Source organism: Typopeltis vanoorti, chromosome 5, assembly GCF_054136105.1.
Source record: "Typopeltis vanoorti isolate ZY-2024b chromosome 5, IOZ_Tvanoo_1.0, whole genome shotgun sequence".
Taxonomy (NCBI): Eukaryota; Metazoa; Arthropoda; class Arachnida; order Uropygi; family Thelyphonidae; genus Typopeltis; species Typopeltis vanoorti.
In genome coordinates this window covers 28500854-28519920 of record NC_143553.1, presented here as the reverse complement: position 1 = coordinate 28519920, position 19067 = coordinate 28500854, and the positions used below count along the sequence as shown (strand labels likewise).

At 35.0% G+C, this 19067-nt stretch overlaps 1 protein-coding gene across 2 annotated transcripts in view; it reads right to left on the bottom strand.

Annotated features, from left to right (window-relative positions):
* Positions 1–19067, bottom strand: part of Rrp5 (Ribosomal RNA Processing 5) — a 681802-nt gene that overhangs the window by 47491 nt on the left and 615244 nt on the right. For both annotated transcript variants that reach the window (XM_090392300.1, XM_090392301.1), the window contains one exon: positions 13200–13353. In XM_090392300.1, the coding sequence (XP_090248426.1) occupies positions 13200–13353 (154 nt within the window). The remainder of the gene's footprint in view (positions 1–13199; positions 13354–19067) is intronic.

Genomic DNA, 19067 nt, shown 5'->3' with positions numbered 1-19067 from the left:
AGCAGAAATGGTGAAGCATGGTGGTATAAAAGTCCTACAGTGGCTGTACTGCATAGTTCAGAAGGCCTAGACAGAAGGACGAATTCCTGATGATTGGAGTAGAGCTCTAATAGTATCCATATACAAAATGGGAAATAAAACAATGTGAGAATTACAGAGGTATTTCCCTACTGAGTATTCCTGCTAAGATATATGCAAGTATACTTGAGAAACTGTTGAGAAGAATTGTGGAAGAAAAGCTTGGTGAAGAACAAGCTGGATTCAGGCAAAATAGAAGCTGTCAGGATCAGATCTTCACCTTACGACAAATAGTTGAGAAAGCTTGGGAATATAACAAAAATCTCTATTTAAGTTTTGACGATCAAGAAAAGGTATATGACAAGGTACCAAAAGAGAAGATATTCAATATGCTACAGTTATATTGGTGTCAATGGGGCATTATATCAAGCAATACTTAGTCTTTGTTTGAGTTGTAAGTCTGCAATTAGAATTGAAGGACGTACAGGAAGATGACAAGGATGTACATTAACCCCTCTGTTATTCATTATTTATATGGATCACATTACGAAGGAAAGTGATATTAAACATGATATCAGAATTGGAAATGTTAATATCAGCTTTTTGCTTTATGAGGACTATGTTATACTTATCAATAAATCTGCTACAAGTCTGCAAGATTCCCTGACTAAATTGAATAACTGTTGTAATAGATATGGTATGAAGGTCAGCAATAAAAAGACAAAGACAATGAAAATAGGTAGAATCATTGAAAATGTCAACTGTGTTGTTAACGGAGAACCTGTGGAACAAGTAAAACATTTCAGCTACTTATGCATGTTTTTAGTGAAGATGGTAAATTGGATGTAGAAATAGACAACAGAATCAACAAAGCTGGCATGGTAGGAAGTCAATTCATATGGAATAAGAGAGAAATTAGTCGGAACTAAATTAGCTGTATAGAAGACAGTGTTCAAATCAGTTTTAATTTATGGATCTGAGAGCTGTTTCAGAAGTAAAACTCTTGACCAAAAACTAGAGACTGCAGATATGATAGTCCTAAGAAAGATTAGAGGCATGAGAAGATGGCATCAATGGCAATATCATATTAAAAATGAGGATATTAGAAAAGAACTTGACATTGTCAGCATCCAGGAATGCGTTAGCAAAGCTAATCTCAGGTGGTATGGTCGCTTAAACAGAATGGGTAAGGAAAGAATAGCAAAACAAGTGTTCTCTGCCAGGTTGGCAGGAAAACAACCCAGAGGAAGACCAAAATATAGGTGGATTGATATGGTACAAAGTGTCTTAGACGATAGAAATATAAGATCTGATAATGTTGGAGTCTTAACAAGTAACAGACTGATTTCGAAGAAAATTGTAGATAGGAAGTTAGTAATGATGTAAATTTTTCATGTAGTACTATAATATCCTGTAATCATAATTTAAAATTTTGAATATTTTTACGAATTGTTTATGTTAGAATGTTTATTAGTTTTAGTTTCATAACACGCATTGTTGGCGCTTGCAATGTGCCCGTTATTGAAATTATTTTGTAAAAATGATATGTAAAGCAGTTAAAAATTTATGTAGTTACCAGATTTGAATAGTTGTGTTACTTTAAACAAATTTATTCTAATTTAAAATATCAAGTTTTGTGTTTTATGAAGACATTTTCTTGTCGCTAACGGAGACAACGTGTGCCATTATACCTAGTTTCTCGCTTGCCAGTTTCATAGAGTGCGCATGCTTGCCAAGAAGTTTGATGTGTGATTGACAGCTGACAAGAACACGTTCGGTATCATAACGGCTGTAAAGAAGATAGCGTTCGGGAGGAAATTAGAACACAGGCCGGCAGATATTTAGGTTTGGAGAAACTTGAGTTTTTTTTTTATGTGACAATCGGAAGAAAATTAATAATATATTCTGAAAAAGGAATCGTGGAACTATGAAGTTTTAATGCCGAATAAGTATGTGGATAAATAAAAGAAAATATTGCTGTATGCGTTTTAAACGGAATATTGGAGGAAACACTAATTGAAAGATTTATAGTAGATTCCGAAAAGGGAATCGTAGAACTGGAAGTTTTTTTTTTAATTGGAAAAGTTAAGACTGTCAATAAGCATTTAGTGAATAAAAGAAGAATCTGCTATTTACGTTCTAAAGGAATGTTCAAGAAAACTCTGATTAGGAAGATTCATCTGTATTATGGATGCCGGATCTGCCTATTATTTCTACTGAAGAAAAGAGACAGAATTAAGTTAGGAAGAATTAATGTGTGCTACATAAGTGATGTGAAAGGATCCTGTAAAAATGAAGAATAAAGTCATATATCTTCGGAAAAGGGCCTTGACAGAGAGAGAAACTGACTATGAACATTTTGTCATTGTGAAAACAAAGTGTTTAGTCTAGTCTTCTTAAGTGTAAGTTTATTTTTAAAAGGCCTTGGATCCAATTAATTTGTAGTTAGTTATATAATATTTGTTTGAAGTGTATATATATTGTTTTTGTTATATTAAATGTGTTTATTTTGTATCTTGGTCTTGAGTCAGTGATTTATTCAGATTCTGAAAGAAATAGTAAAAAGGAGGTCATTGCACCAATCGGAGTGAACCCTTGTGCATATATAGGTACACTCGAAATTAAAAAAATAATTGTTAGAAACAGAGATCATCTCTATGGTAGGATTAATATTATGATGATATCCTTTCTATATAAAATCCTTAAATTAACACTATCATATCCTGTACACCCCTTGAGGGTACATGTCAGGAATTTGATGATGATGCTTTAAGTTAATGCTGGTAAAGATCCAAAATGAATGGACAAGAAATAATTTTAATACCCTATTTAAAAAAGAAGAAGAAGAATATATTGCAAAAGTGAGAGAACAATTGATCTGAGTCAGATGAGTCAAGTATTTATGCGGAAGTGCCCTTGGGTTCGAGGTTATATTATGAATGGTCAGTGTAATTTAGTGCTCATGTAAAATTGGTGATTTTTATCTAAAAACAAAACAAAACAATTTTTTACTTAGAAAATTAAGAGTTTTATAGTGTATTAGAGTAGATTTTCATGTTTTTAGAGTATTGTGCCTTGATAACATTTTTATTGTAATATTTTAATATTAAATAAAGGTGTAAAATGGTGACAAAAACTCAGAGGAAAAGAAACGCTAACAAGAACAAGGAAGAAGGTTTTCTCCACTAAAGATGATATTGAAAAAATTTAACCTCTGAGATCACTAGGCTAAAGCAGATTATTAGACAGATATCAAGGGAACTACAGAAAGTCAAGCACTATTTAGAGAAACTCAAGGAGAATAAAAAAGTTCTGCAGCAAAATGGAAAACAAAGCACAGAATCAGGTAAGTTAGTGAATAATAGCAAAAATCTGGTAAGTAAAGTTGAATATGAAAAGAAGAATGTTATTTGGTATGGTGACTATCATGAAACATGGTATTGATGAGTGTGTTATAATGTCAAGTTTTCCCAGTGCAAAACTTAAAAATATAACGAAAGCAATTCAAAAACACTAAAGAAAAGTAAACAAGATCGTAATCCTAGAAGGCAATAATGACTTAACTAGCAATAAGTTTAGTATGAGAGAGGACATGAAAGGGTTGTTGGAAGAGGCAAGAGTGAGGAAGTAAAAATAAGTATATTACCTCGATATGATAAAAATGAATTAAGAAGGGCTATGATGGCAACTGATTTGATGCGTAGTTTGTGTAGAAGGAATGGATGCGAGTTTTTTGAAGTGTGGAGTGAATTTGAGGGAAGATTGGATTTATATAAGGACAGCTACACTTGAATGCATTTGATATCAGGAGTCTTCAAAAATTATTAATTGATATAAGACCTAAAACAGAGAGTCAGAGAAACTGAATTCTGATGGGAGAAATTGAGAGAATCTGTGTGTAAGAGTGACAATGTTAGGTAACTGTGTTAATGATTATGGAAATGATTACGAAGAGAGAACGTTTCATCTGGTTCGGACCTTTCAAGCATGTGTGCTGATGTCTGCATAAGTAAGGAACTAAATAAGAACTGCAATCTGCAAGTTGTTGAACTGTGTCATGCAAAACCACATGACACAGTTGAATGCTAGGAGTATCATAAGCAGAGGAGTAGAGTTTGTTGCCTTGGTTATCAGAAGCATATGCACTAACTGGTACTGAGTACAGTATTTTTAGGAAGGATAGACATAGGGGGTATGCTGCTAATGATATCAAATGTCTTGAATCCAGAGTTGAGCCCTATGACTGCAATACTAGTAACAATTTTTCATGTGGCAGTGACTTTGAAGCCATCTGCTGTGATGTGGAGTCTAATAAGATTAAACACACAGTAGGGGGGGTTATTATAGACTTGGTGGATTGGTTGCTAGTGAGAAAGAAATGCACCAACAAATAAATACGATGGATGCAAAAAGAGTAATCATAATGGGGGACTTTAATTATCCGAACATTAATTGGGTAGCTATGAAATCGCATGAGAAGAATGAAACTGAATTTATCGAAGTAAAGTTTGTTGCCTTCGAACAACAAAACTGTTGTGAGATAAATTCCTCACGCAAGATATGATAGAAGGAAAATCAAGATCAAAGAGCGTTTAGATCTGATTATAGTGTTGGAGGAGTTTAAGTTAAAGACGTAACTATTCTGCCTCCAGTTGGTGACAGTGATCATGTGGTATTCACTTGAGAAGTGGCTAAGTTTATGAATGTTCCATTCAGAAAAGGTTACATGCTGAACTACACAGTATGCTAGGTTCTGTGTCATGGTTTTCAGTTACTGGATGGGAAGGATATCGACAGTGAGTGGGAAGTGTTTAAAAAATACTTAAATGATGTGATATCAGAATGTGACCCTAGAGTCTGAAGAATAAATAAAGTAGGAGTGAAATGGATGTAATCTAATTAAGCAAAAGATTCATAAGAAAAAAATAATGTGGAAGGAAAACTGCATGTGTAAGGATAACGTCAGTTATGATAATTATAAATAGCAAATCAGAAAAGGCACAAGTGTTGTACGTAAAGCTAAGTCCGATTATGAAAAGAAACTGGCCCCACAAGTTAAAGACAACCCAAAAGAATTCTATCGTTATGCTGCAAGTAAAAAAAGAAGAATGAACTTGAAAGAATAACTCTACTGAATGCAGATGGTATGGGAGTGACTGATGCAGAAGTGATTATTCAACTTATGAGCAGTCATTTTGCTAAAAGCTTGGTTAATAAATGTTAATAAATTTAAAGTCATGCAGTTTGGCATGATTAGATATCCAATGTCATATTATATTGGTGGAATTATGCTTGAAGAAACTGATGAGGCTAGAGATCTTGGAGTTTTAGTAGACAGGAAGTTGAAGTTCATGGGTCATATACCAAAAAATTGTCAATACAGCTGAGAGAATAATGGCAATGCTGAAAGGAACCTTGGCATGTAAAGTTAAGGACATCATTTTGCCTCTTTTCAAAGCTTTGATAAGACCTCATTTGGACTACGGTGTGTGGGTCTGCTCTCCTGGTTTCCGTGGTGATTCTGATACAGTGGAGAGCATGCAAAGGAGTGTGTCAAAAATGATATCAGGATTGTTGAATACAGATTATGAAGATTGAGAATTTGTAGCCTGCAGACACTAGCAAACTGGAGAAAGAGGGGTGATATGATTGAGACTTACAAACTTCTGTTATACAGAATTTCAGTAGATGTAATTTTTCATTTTATGGAGGGCAGGGAAAGGACTCGAGGCATTCCATGGAAGTTGAAAATAAATGCTGTCAAGAAGGGGGGGGGGCGGTCAGGGCTAGATTTTTTTCTCCAGAGTAATGCTTTATTGGAATGGATTGCTGTTGGATGGTGTGTAAGTGGCATGAATGAATTCAAGAACAGGTATGACAGTTGGTCTCGATGAGTTTCTGACTCCCTGGAGTCAGAAACTCATCAAGACCAACATCATGACTCCCTTAATAATAATAATAATAATGATAATATTAAAAGGAAGAATAAGGAAATAAATGGAAGAAAATCAATACAGAGGATTCAGAAGAGACAGGAGCAGCTCTACACAAAAATAGATCACATCTAGATTTTTGACTTTCAAAAATCATCTGACATATTTATATTTATTATGATATATCAACGATAATGCAGAGGCTGTTGTGAGAAATTGTGGTAAAATAGGAAGTTGGTTCTGGACAATGAGAGGCACAAGACAAGGAAATTCCAATACGACCTTCATTTTGTACTATGAAATATAATTCCTTTTATATTTTTTTTGGACAATTGTAAAGAAAAAATATAACAGGAATTATATTTCATAGTACAAAATAAAGGTCATTACTGAAGAAGAAGAATTATACATACCAGCCACTGAATTACAAACCTTCATGCAGGTTTACATAAATGTCACTTATGCAGGATAAACACAAAATACTTGGTTAGTAATCATCAATAGTGTCGATCACAATGGAAAAAACAAAGGTCTTTTGGAATTCAATAAAGGGCTTATTGTGGGTGTCTGTCTGCCTGGAGCCATGATTTTAAAAACAACAAAGCTTAATAGTTTCTTAAAAGGTGATATAAACTCAAGTGTTTAATCAGTGGAAAAATAACCTTCATCACTTGTTTAAAAGGCATAACTGTGGTCCTAAGACAGTAGTCTGTCAGGAATGAGATCGCCTTCATCCAAGAATGGCTTGTATGGACAAACAGAACTTCCTGGGTGCAGAAATGACCGAAGCATTTAATGAAGGCTTCTTCTCACCCATATCTCACCGAACTATGTGCAGGGAATTGAAGAGGATTGGTATTGGCAGTCGTATGCCTATATGGAGACCAATGATTTCTGAGAAGAACTGAAAAGTTTGTCTACAGTGGCCAATATGTGTAGAAAGAACTGCTGACACTAAGAGAAGATGGAAAGAGGTATTGAATAACACAGAATACCGCATTCCTTCACTTAGCTGGGGAGCAACATGACACATCATTTAGGGTGATAAGAAGTTGGGAAAGAAAAGCAAAAATAAGCCTACAGGCATGAGACATGATTAAAGATTATTAAGTGAATATCAACATTTAAATAACATGATATAGAAAAGGGTCTACAAATTGGAGATACAAAAGGTACTCAATAAAGAACTGTAAAATAGAAGAGAGTGATCAGATGTAAAGAATGAGAACCACAAAAGAAACCAACAGGCATTGACAATAATGAACAAAAATTTTTATAGTTTACAGTAAACAGTATACATAAGAGACCATAGCTTAAAGGAACAGAAAACTTTTACGGTAAGGCTTAATGTGGAAACAAGTGAATGCATCTATACAAAGTGTGTGTATGCTTCTAGTGTTTAAAGCCAGATCTCACACAACTAAAATTTTTGGCCCATTTTAAGATAACAGCATTTCTTCAACTAGTCTATTATTTTATACATTCTAAATAACAGCCTAGGCAAAAACAACTCTGGTTCTATACCTAATTCTACCTTCAAGAGTATTCTTATATATCTTTCAAGTCTAACTGCCAAATTGCAACTTATGGCATAAGCCACACATTGCTTTAAAGGTTGTATAACTGAGAGGAGACCTTCACATAGCCTTTAAAAGGAATGTGGAGAACCGACCAGAGCTTCTGACCTAATATCCAATTCTCACCTTCTTGTGGTGCACCCTGTTAGGCATCTACCAGGATACTGAATGAATGAGGATGGGCTGGCAATTTGGGATTTAGCCAACCAAATTGTATTCTCGTTGACTTAAACCACAAATACAATGAAGATACAACATGACAGAATTTCATGCCGGCTGGGGCATTGCCCGGTTAAACAAGGCTCTGTAGTTTTCACCAGTGAACCAAGGCGAACAGTGAAAAGTCAGCTACAGGAACAAATGAAACACACCCCAAATCAACATCACAAGAGTTCATGATTGGTACTATCATCAAAGAAATGGAACTGGCTGAGGAATTGGATAAGTACCAGACAAAAAGTGGTGAGATTATTCTAAGCAATATATACAAAACGTTATATTCAGGCAATAACAATTAGAGAAAAGAAGGAGCAGCTATATCATTCAACACTCTAAATACAAGGATAATTTTCTTGAATAGCAGGCAATATCAAGTAGTGATGTGGGCAAATATCAGAATGGGGAACTGGAAAATAAGACTTATTTGTGTCTATGGTCCCACAGAAGGTTCTAAGGTAGAAGTGGAGGAATTTTCAAGGTTTTATAGAGAGCAACTGACACAATGAAAAAGGAAAACTTGGTCCTTGTTGGGGATCTAAACAGCAGAGTAGGAAATGATTGTCAGATATACAAAAATATTTTGGGAAAATTTGGAGAAATGAGCAAAGCTAATAATAATGTCAAATACCTGTTGGATTTCTGCTCAGGACATGAACTGGTTATTACTAGCACAATGTTTCAACATAAAAATGTGCATAAATTCACATGGAGAGAAGAGGCAAGAAATAAGAAGAGTCTCATTGACTATATTATTGATAGCGATGTTTTCTCATTGGTGTAGGACACTAGTGTGTACAGAGGATTTGAAATTGGAAGTGATTGCCATTTAGTCTTGAGCATGATAAAATTGAAAAGAAGAACATGTAAGAAAGTTTTAAAGCGAATAAAAGTTGAGCAGCTCTCAGATGTGAACTGTAGACTAAAATACACAAACATTATTGAAGAAAAAATGAAAGAGTTTGAGAACAGGAACCAAACTTTAGAGATTCAGTGGCAAGCCTTGAAGAAAACCTTGATTGATTCAGCCAGAGAGGCATGTGGTGAGGTTGTCTGCAAGGATAGAAAAATCAGAACTTCATGGTGGACACAGGATGTTAAAGAGGCAGTGAAGGAAAAGAAGAAAGCATATCAAAAGTTCCTGGCAAATAAGTCAGCTTGTGCACTTCGAGAATACAGAGACAAATGTAAGAAAGTTAAACAATGTAAATCTAGCTAAACAAAAGTCATGGGAAGACTTTGGTAAGAACATTAGAATATGTTCATATGAATATGCAAAACAAATAAATATCAAGAAGGAAGATAATATTCTGGAGGCTGTTGAAAAAGCTCAGAAATGAAGGAAAAAGTGCTGTAAAAGGAATTAGAGATGATAAAGATGACATGAAAATTGGAGAAAAAGATATCCTTGATGCATGGAGTAATTACTTTGAAAAATAACTAAATGAAACAAGCAATGACAGTTCAGTGGTAAAAAAACAAAACAAAAAAAAAAACACTCAACATCAGGAAACATATCCATGCTTGAAGTAGCCACCAAAAATCTGAAATATGGAAAGGCAGCATTAGTAGATGATATTCGACCAGAAATGCTGAAGTATGGTGGTATAAAAGTCTTGCAGTGGCTGCACTGCATAGTTCAGAAGGCCTGGACAGGGGGACAAATTCCAGACAATTCGAGTAGAGCTCTTATAGTACCCATATGTAAAAAGAAAAATAAAACTGAATGTGAGAATTACAGAGGTATTTCCTATTCCCGGCAAGATTTATGCAAGTATACCTGAGAAACGTTTGAGAAGGCCTATGAAAGAGAAGCTTGGTGAAGAACAAGCTGGATTCAGGCCAAATAGAGACTGTCAGGATCAGATCTTCACTTTATTACAAATAGTGGAGAAATCATGGGAATATAACAAAGACCCGTATTTAAGTTTGTAGATCTGGAAAAGGCATATGACAAGGTGCCAAGAGAGAAGCTATTCAAAACACTACAGTTATATTGTGTTGATGGGGCATTATATCAAGCAACACTTAGTCTTTATTTGAGTTGTAAGTACAGGAAGATGGTTTAATTAAATTTGGTGTGAGACAAGGATGTACTTTATCCCCTCTGTTATTCATTATCTATATGGATCATATTATGAAGGAAAGAGGTATTAAACCTGATATCAAAATTGGAGATGTTAATGTCAGCTCTTTACTTTATGCAGATGATGTTATACTTTTAAATCAATCCAGTACAAGTCTGCAAGATTCCCTGACTAAATTGAATAACTGTTGTAATAAATTTGGTATGAAAATCAGCAATAACAAGACAAAGACAATGAAAATAGGCAGAAGCATTGAAAATAATAACTACGTTGTGAATGGAGAATCTATAGAACATGTAAAACATTTCAGATGCTTAGGCACAATTTTTAATGAAGATGGTAAATTAAATATGAAAATAGACAACAGAATCAACTACACTGTTATGGTAAGAAGTCGAATAAATTTATATGGAATAAGAGAGAAATTAGTCAAAATGCTGAATTAGCTGTATACAAGACAGTGTTGTATATAGAGTCCTGAGAATAGGGGTGTTCACAAATAGCATCAACGGCAATATCATATTAAAAACGAAAATATTACGAAAGAAGTTAAGATTGTTAGCAAGCTAATCTTAGGTGGAATGGCCACTTGAATAGAATAGGAGAGGAAAGATTAGCAAAACAAGTGTTCTATGCGAGGTTGGTAGGAAAAAGACCCAGACAAAGACCAAGATATAAGTGGATTGATACAGTAAAAAGTGTCTTAGAAGAGAGAAATATAAGATTCGATAACATTGGAGTCTTAACCGATAACAGGTTGATTTGGAAGAAAATTGTTGATAGGAAGTTAGTAATGGTGTAAGTTCTTCATGTATTATTATAAAATATCCTGTGCGCTCCTTGAGGGTACATGTCAGGAATTTGATGATGATGAGAAGGTTGTCTTCACAGAATACATTAAATCTGTTCTGGATGATTTTACCTTTAGTAGCTTATCATATGTAGGTTTAGAGACCAACAGAGTTTAAATATACAGGGTGTTCGGGATAAATTTGACATATTTATAATTAATTATATTTTTCCGTAAGTTACATGTATTAACACACACTTCTCTTCATTTAAAAGTTTGGACCCTTCTTCATTCATATACAAGATGTCAGAAAGGATGGATAGCTGGAACCCACCTGAATCATGGAAGAGAATAACTTGTATCATGATGATTCGTGCCCGCCATCAAAATAAGGATATTACGACTGCTGCCCAATGCTCCCTGAATACAGTAAAAACAATCAGGCATGAACTAGAGACTTGCAATGGTGACTACGAGGATGTAGCAAGAAGAAAGATCCCTAGCAGACGATCTGATTGCGTTCGTACAGCAGAATTCCTCGCAAATCTGCAGGAACAGGTGTTGAAGAACCCTGGCATTGGAATTCGGGCTTTGTTCGTGGAGTTGCTAACTGTAGTCAAGCCCTGGATAACAAGGGTAGCCAATGGTAGGCCGTATGTATGGCAGCAGGATTCGGCCCCTTGCCACACCTCTGGGAAAAGTCAAAAATGGTTGTCTGAAAATTTCTACGACTTCACCAGTCCAAATGTTTGGCCTCCAAACTCCCCAGACCTTAACCCCATGGATTATTTTGTATGGGGCGCAGTTGAAAAAGACACCAATCGCACTTCCAGTAATACAAAAGCCCAGTTAATGGATAAAATTAAAACAGTTTTTGCGGCCCTTCCCAGGGAGACTGTAGCATCAGCTTGTTCGAGGTTCCGAAGCAGAATTGAAGCTGTGATCGATGCTAATGGTGGTTATTTTGAGTAAATCTTGTTGATAGTATTGTAATTAACTCTGCCTGTAATGTTTTTTTGTCAATTCATTAAATTTAATAGATACAAAGAAGATTTTCTTTTTCCTTACGAAACTGTCAAATTTATCCCGAACACCCTGTACATCCTTATTGTATCCCTATAATTTCTTTACTATTTGTAGTAAAGTAAAATAAAGTAAAAAAAAAAAAAACATCAGTCCTTGGAAAACTCATATATAACCTAAATCCAGTTTGTTCTTCACCAAACTTGTCTATGACAATTTCTTAACTGTTTTTTTAAATGTTTCCACAAATATTTCTTTAAATGAGTAAGAAAATTCTACTATAGAATGAGTAAGAAAATTCTACTATAATAATTTTTAGTTTCATTCCCACCCCCACTTTTTTTTTAAAAAAAATTCAATTAGGGATCTACTTCAGTCAGCTGTGTGTGTGTGTGGGGGGGGGGGGGTATTTGATTTTCTGAGAGTCTTATTGGATTATGCAGTGTGGACAATATAAAACTTATACCTCATCATCATCATCCTGAATCTGAAAACTTATACCTATCTACCATATTTCAGCATTTCATGTTTCTGGTGGCATCCTATGGCTGTTCTATTGCTTATTACGTCATTTCGGAGTAATTTCAAAGAAATTACTCCAAAACATTTTTTTCTTCAATTTTTATGCTCTTGGATTATGTCTGTATATTAGATTTTGGTATTCTTATGTCCACTTCTAACCTTCCATTGAAGCCTCAAAAATATTTCGATAAATATCACCAAGGTATCTTCTATATTCTTCCCCAGATCTTTCCACAACTTTTGCTGCAATAAGAACCAATTTCCCCTTTTTCTTTACATTTGCTGCCTTCTATATTTTACATATAGCAGTGGAAGGCAACTGCAACAAACGGTATGTAAAAAATTTACTTACTATGACAAACTATTGAAAAATCGCAATCAAAGTCTTAGAGAGACAATTCTATGCTAAATGAAATTCTCTATAACAAACTTATCTTGTGGTTTCCAAGTTTGTTATAGTTAGCTTCTTGTATTTTTCTCTAAATTCTCAATTTAGAGAGATATGCTGATTTACTTGTCAGGAACTTTTGATATAATCATGCTTTCCTGGAGGAGCCAATCCATATTTACTTCAGATTTTGTCACTAATTTGGAAGTTTTTTTTTTAACCATTTTCTCTCTTCATTTCTCACTAACAATATTTGTATATCTGAGTCTGGAATTTACATCTCAGAGTTGTTTGACTTACTTTTCAAATTTTATAAAACACATTTTTTTAACTTATATTCATTTTTATCTGGCTCAACAGTTGTGGGGCCACTTTCTATTTGAAATTCTCAGCCATAAAGCTTGTATTTACTTTTATATATATATATAAAATAACTAATTGTAACATTAAGCTATTGTGAAATGTTCAGATAATCAGGGAAAATAGTTATTTGCTAACTAGTGGAAAAAACAAAGTCTGTGAAATATGAAGGCACATAATTGAGAACCATTATATACTGTATTACACTCTGAAATAATATGTTAATTGTTTAAAACTGCACCTGACATTTCATAAGATATTAATAATGAGACAGCAAAAACATACGCTCTCTTTTGTCCAAACTGCTGAGGCTTCTGTGCATCAATTTTCTGGCATATTCTTGCCTCCTACACTTCATATAAAAGAGACCAAAATTAATCCACACTTCTTTATTTTTCTTGAATTTTTTTATCATAGTTTTGTATAATGCTTCAGCCTCCTGTAAATTACAGAAAAAATTTTTTTAAAAACTAATAAAATAAAATAATAATAAAAATAACTGATAATTAGTTTCTACATATGAAAACAAATATCACTATGTCTTCCCATAGTAAAGCAGTAATGACTTCACTATATAAAGTAAAAAAATAAATATCACTAGGTCTTCCCATTGTAAAGCAATAATGACTTCACTATACAAGTAAAATGTGAAAATATTAATGAACAATCTTCTTAATCTCTCTACCAGCCTTAAAGTGAATCACCCAGCTCCCTACTTGATTTTTAATCCCTGGCCATTAATGTATTAATTGTAATGGAATAGTGACCTTTGACACCACTTGACATAAAGCAAACTGTTGTACCTAGAATTTCTGTATCAAAAGTTATTTTTCATTATTTTAAACTTTTTTTATTGCTTTACATTTTTATTTATTTTGTTTGTTTACTGAAGATATAAAAACAATTTACTTTGTAAAAATAAATAAATTATAACAGGTTTGGCTCACTAAATGAAAGTGCACATATTTATCATTCTTTTAGAATCATAAACGTTGGTGAAGACGATGGACAGTTTCTTGTGTAATATTAAAAGCTTTTTTTTTTTTGGGGGGGGGGGGGTTTGTGGAAGATATTTATTTTTATAGATTTTCTTTTTCTGATCCATTGAAAGCTGCATTTTTTAACGTTATCTGTTATGGTTAAAGGAATGAGAGAGTCACAGACATATCACCTATACAGACAGAACACAAATCCCTTGTCTATGATGAGAGACTGTTTTTATTATTATTATTAATAAGAGAGACCTCCAGGGAGTCAGGTACTCATCGAGGAAGGCCACATATTACACGCACCAGCTATCATACTGATTCTTGAATTCATTCACACTGCTTGCACTCACAACATCCAATGGCAATCCATTCCATTCATGCACCACCTTCAGAGAGAAAAATCTAGCCCTCATTCCCTTCTTAGCAGCATTCACAGCTTCCAAGGATGGCCTCTTGTCCTATAAATTGAAAACTTCCATCAATTGAAATCCTGTATGACCCTTTCAGAAGTTTGTAAGTCTATCATATTATCCCTCTTTCTTTTGTTTGCTAGTGTCTGCTGTCTACAAATTCTCAATCAGTTTTCATAAACAGTATTCTATAATCCTGATATAATTTTAACACTCTCCTTTGCACTCTCTCCAATATGTCAGAATCACAACGGAAACCAGGAGACCAGACCTGTGCACAATAATCCAAGTGAGGTCTTATCAAGGCCTTGTAAAGAAGCAAAGTGACATCCTTATCTTTACATGTGAAAGTTCATTTCAGCATTGCAATTATCTTTTGAGTTGTATTTGCAATCTTTGCTACATGGCCCCTGAACTTTCAACTTCTTATCTACTAAACTCCAAGATCCCTAGCCTCATCAGTTTCTTCTAGCATAATCTCACCAATATAATACGACATTCGATATCTAATCACGCCAAAGCGAATGACATTACATTTACTGACATCCATTTTCCCATTCCCACAATTCCAGCCTATTCAAATCATTCTGGAAGTAGTGCATATCAGCAGCATTCTTGATTACCCTACCTATCTTTGCATCATCAGAAAATAGCTGTATGCTGCTTGTCAAATCCTTCCCAATATCACTAATGTATAGACTGAATAACAGTGGACCAAGCACTGATCCTCATGGTACACCACTGGTTACCTTAAATCATGCAGATGCACATCCCCCGTATACCACATTTTGATATTTGTCAGTCAGCCATCCTCTTATCAATACTAATATTCTATAATCCAAACCTATATTCTCCAATTTATGCAACAGTCTACCATGGTGTATTCTGTCAAAAGCCTTAACAAAATCCCAAAGCATCATGCTATATCCATTCCCCTTGGTCTAATTCATTGGTAACATTGTTATAGAATGTGAGCAAGTTGCTAAAACATGACCTTCCCTTAGTAAACCTATGCTGCTCATTGCAAAGTAGAGATTCACTGTCAACCTATTTCTGAATGCGAGGCCTGAGATACTAATTAGTTGATAGTTGGATATATCGGTCTTTGCACCCCCCCCCCACACAATGGGATTGTCATACATTCTTTCCATTCCTGCATAATCTTCCCTGTTCTGAGACTCATATTAAACAGCCTTGTCAAAGGAATAGCCAGTTCAGCTGAACACTCTTTTAGCACACATGCTGATATCCCATCAGTCCCTATTGTTGAATTCTTATTCAGTTTGTGCAACAGCTCTAACACTTTGTCCTCACACACCTGAGTTTCTTCATTCAGTGAAGAGGTACAGTGAGTTCAATGTTGTGTACACCAGGCTGATTGCTTTTAACAAAATGGGCACTGATTAGTTGAACAACCTCTTCTGTATCTGTTACTCTTCCATATTCATTATTTCTTTTACTTGCAACACATCGATAAAATTCTTGTGGGTTATCTTTAGCATGCAGAGCCAGTTTCTTTTCATACTCAGACTTTGCTATCCGTACAACAGTTGTGACTATTCTAGCCTGCTGTTTATAATTTTCATAATGGATATCATCCTTTTCTTATGAATCCGTTGCTTAATAAAATTACACATTCATTTGACTCCTACCCTATTTATTCTTCAACCTCTCAGGACACACGCTGATATCGCATCTTTTAAGTATTGTTTAAACGTTTCCCATGCACCATCAATATTCTTTCCATCCATCAACTGATCCCATTCCACTGAACTCAGTATACATCTCAGTTGGTCACAATTTCTTGCTTTGTAGTTCAGCATGTAACCTTTTCTGAATGGAACATTCATAAACTTAGTCACTTCCCAAGTGAGTACTGCATGATCACTGTTACCAACTGAAGGAAGAATAGTTATGTCTTTAATTTAACGCCCTCTGACACAATATCAAATCTAACACTCTTTGACCTCGAGTTTCTTATTCCACATGCTGTTTGAGGAAGTTGTCTCGAAACAGCTCAATAAATGCATTTTCATTCTTCTCATGAGATCGAACTGCTACCCAATCAGTATTTGGATGATTAAAGTCTCCCATTATGATTACTCTTTTTTGCACTCATCTTTTCTATTTGGTGATGCATTTCTTCATTACTAGTAATCAATCCACCAGGTCGGTAAATGCCCCACTATGTAATTGATCTTGTTAGATTCCATTTCACACCAGATGGCTTCAAACTCACTGTCATGTATAATACTGTTAGTAGCAGTCTACTATGCACACTACCATACTGGACTCCCTCCAGGCATAATAAGTTCTAGAGGGGATTCCAAGAATAAGTAGCAAAAAATATTATTCAGCAGCTGATTAGAAAGGCTTTCTCTCTCTCCTGATTTGTTATCATCAGGTTTGATTACATGCATGTACTATTTGGTTGTAAATTTGCAGAACTACTTTACTGCAATTCTCCACGAATAGGAAAGTTATGGATCATTATAGTGTTTGGCACAATTTTAAAAGGATTCATGTGCATTGCATATAAACAAGGATGAAGAGGAAGACAAGAACCAGAGATAAGGTAGTGGTATTTTACCAGGTGATAATAGTTATCTACCACTAGATAAAAGTTATTTAACTAGAGATCCTGCTAACTAGGGAAGGTATGCATTTTCAGCAGCAATACTCACTGGGTTCACTAGAGCTCCAGTCATTTAAAAAGGATCATACTGTTTAGGTGACTTGGCTAGAAGAGTTGACATGATGTGCATCATTGTGTGACAGTCCATTTGTGATCTAACTAGGTAAGTTCCAACTAAGCCTGTCTAGTTTATAATTTAAATTTTTTTTCCATCAATCAAATAGTTTTTGTAACCAAAAAAGCCATCAACCTATCCTCATGGGAGAACTCAATGGACCACAATCTTGGTCACTCTCATCTGGATCCTCTGCACCACTTCTTCATCCTCAAGGAATCCAAGTAGCCAAATCTGTGCAGAGTAGTCCAGTTATGGACTTATTAACACCTTACAAAGAGGTCCTGTAAACTTCAACTCTATGTTTGCATTCACTTCCAAATCTTTGGCCTTATCAATTTTCTATATTTCAGTTCAGTTCCATCAGTGTAGTACACACTGATGGAACTGAATCTTTTTATCCCAAAGTGCATGAAGTTACATTTGGCCAAGTTAAACTAGCAGATATTATTCTTAGCCCATACTGTCAATCCATTTAAGTCATCCTGAATTGGGGGTTTCCTATATTATCTTTTTTAACTATCACTTCTGTCCAAATTTGCATCATCAGCAAACAACTGGATATTTCCTTTAATTAATTTCCTATATCACTGATATACGAATTAAACAGTGGTGATCCGTGTACAATACACACCATTAGTGACCCACCTTCTCTTGGATTCAATTCCCCCAAATACTACTTTCTGATGTCTATCCATCAGCCACTCTCTTATCCATATCACTAACAATACTGCTAAAGGATGATATCATTAAGTTAGTTGGAAATTTTCAATCCTAGAATATATCATCGGGGTGCTTAAGGGTCAAAGCTGTATAAATGAGAGGAGACCTCCACATAGCCTTTAGAGGAATGCGGAGAACCAACCAGGGGTTCTGACCTAATGTCCAATCCTCATCTTCTCGTGGTGCACCCTGTTGGGTATCTACTTGGATACTGAATGAACAAGGATGGGCTGGCAATTTGGGATTCAGTCGACCAAATTGTATACTTATTGGCTTAAATCAAAATACAAAATGATGGTACAATATGACAAAATTTCAATCCAGCCGGGATGTCGCCCAGTTAAACAAGGCCCCCCTTGTTTACGCCAGGGTGAACAGCGAAAAGTCAACTACTGGAAGAAATCTGAAAAAACACCCCAACTCAACATCACCTGAGTTAAAGATCGGTACTATCAACATAAGAAGCCTGAATGGCAAAGATATGGAGCTAGCTGAGGAATTAGATAAGTACCAGATCGAAATAATAGGGGTGACTGAAACAAAAAAGACAAAAACTGGCGAGATCTTTCTGAGCAATAAATACAAAATGTTATATTCAGGCAATGACAATCAAGGAAAAGAAGGAATAGCCATAGTCCTCAACACTAAATACGAGGCTAATCTTCTTGAATGGCAGGTAGTCTCAAGTAGAGTGATGAGGGTAAATATCAGAATGGGGAACTGGACAATGAGACTGATTTGTGCCTATGGTCCCATAGAAGGTTCTACTAAGGTAGAAGTGGAGTAATTTTTTGAGGATTTAGAGAAAGCACTGACACAATGAAAGAGTAAAAGTTGGTCCTTGTTGGGGATCTAAATAGCAGAGTAGAAAATGATAGTCAGACATACAAAAATATATTGGGAAAATTTGGAGAAAAGAGTAAAGCTAATAATAATGGCACATACCTGTTGGATTTGTGCTCAGGACATGGACTGTTATTACTAATGCCATGTTCCAACATAAAAATATGCACAAATTCACATGGAGAGAGGAGGCAAGAAATAAGAAAAGTCTCATTGACTATGTTATTGTTGATAGTGATGTTTTCTCCTTGGTGCAGGACACCAGAGTGTACAGAGGATTTGAAATTGGAAGTGATCACTATTTAGACTTGAGCAGGATAAAATTCAATTTCATACTGAAAAGAATAACATGTAAGAAAGTTTTAAAGCGAATAAAAGTTGAGCAGCTCTCCGATGTGAACTGTAGACTAAAATACACAAAGATTATTGAAGAAAAAA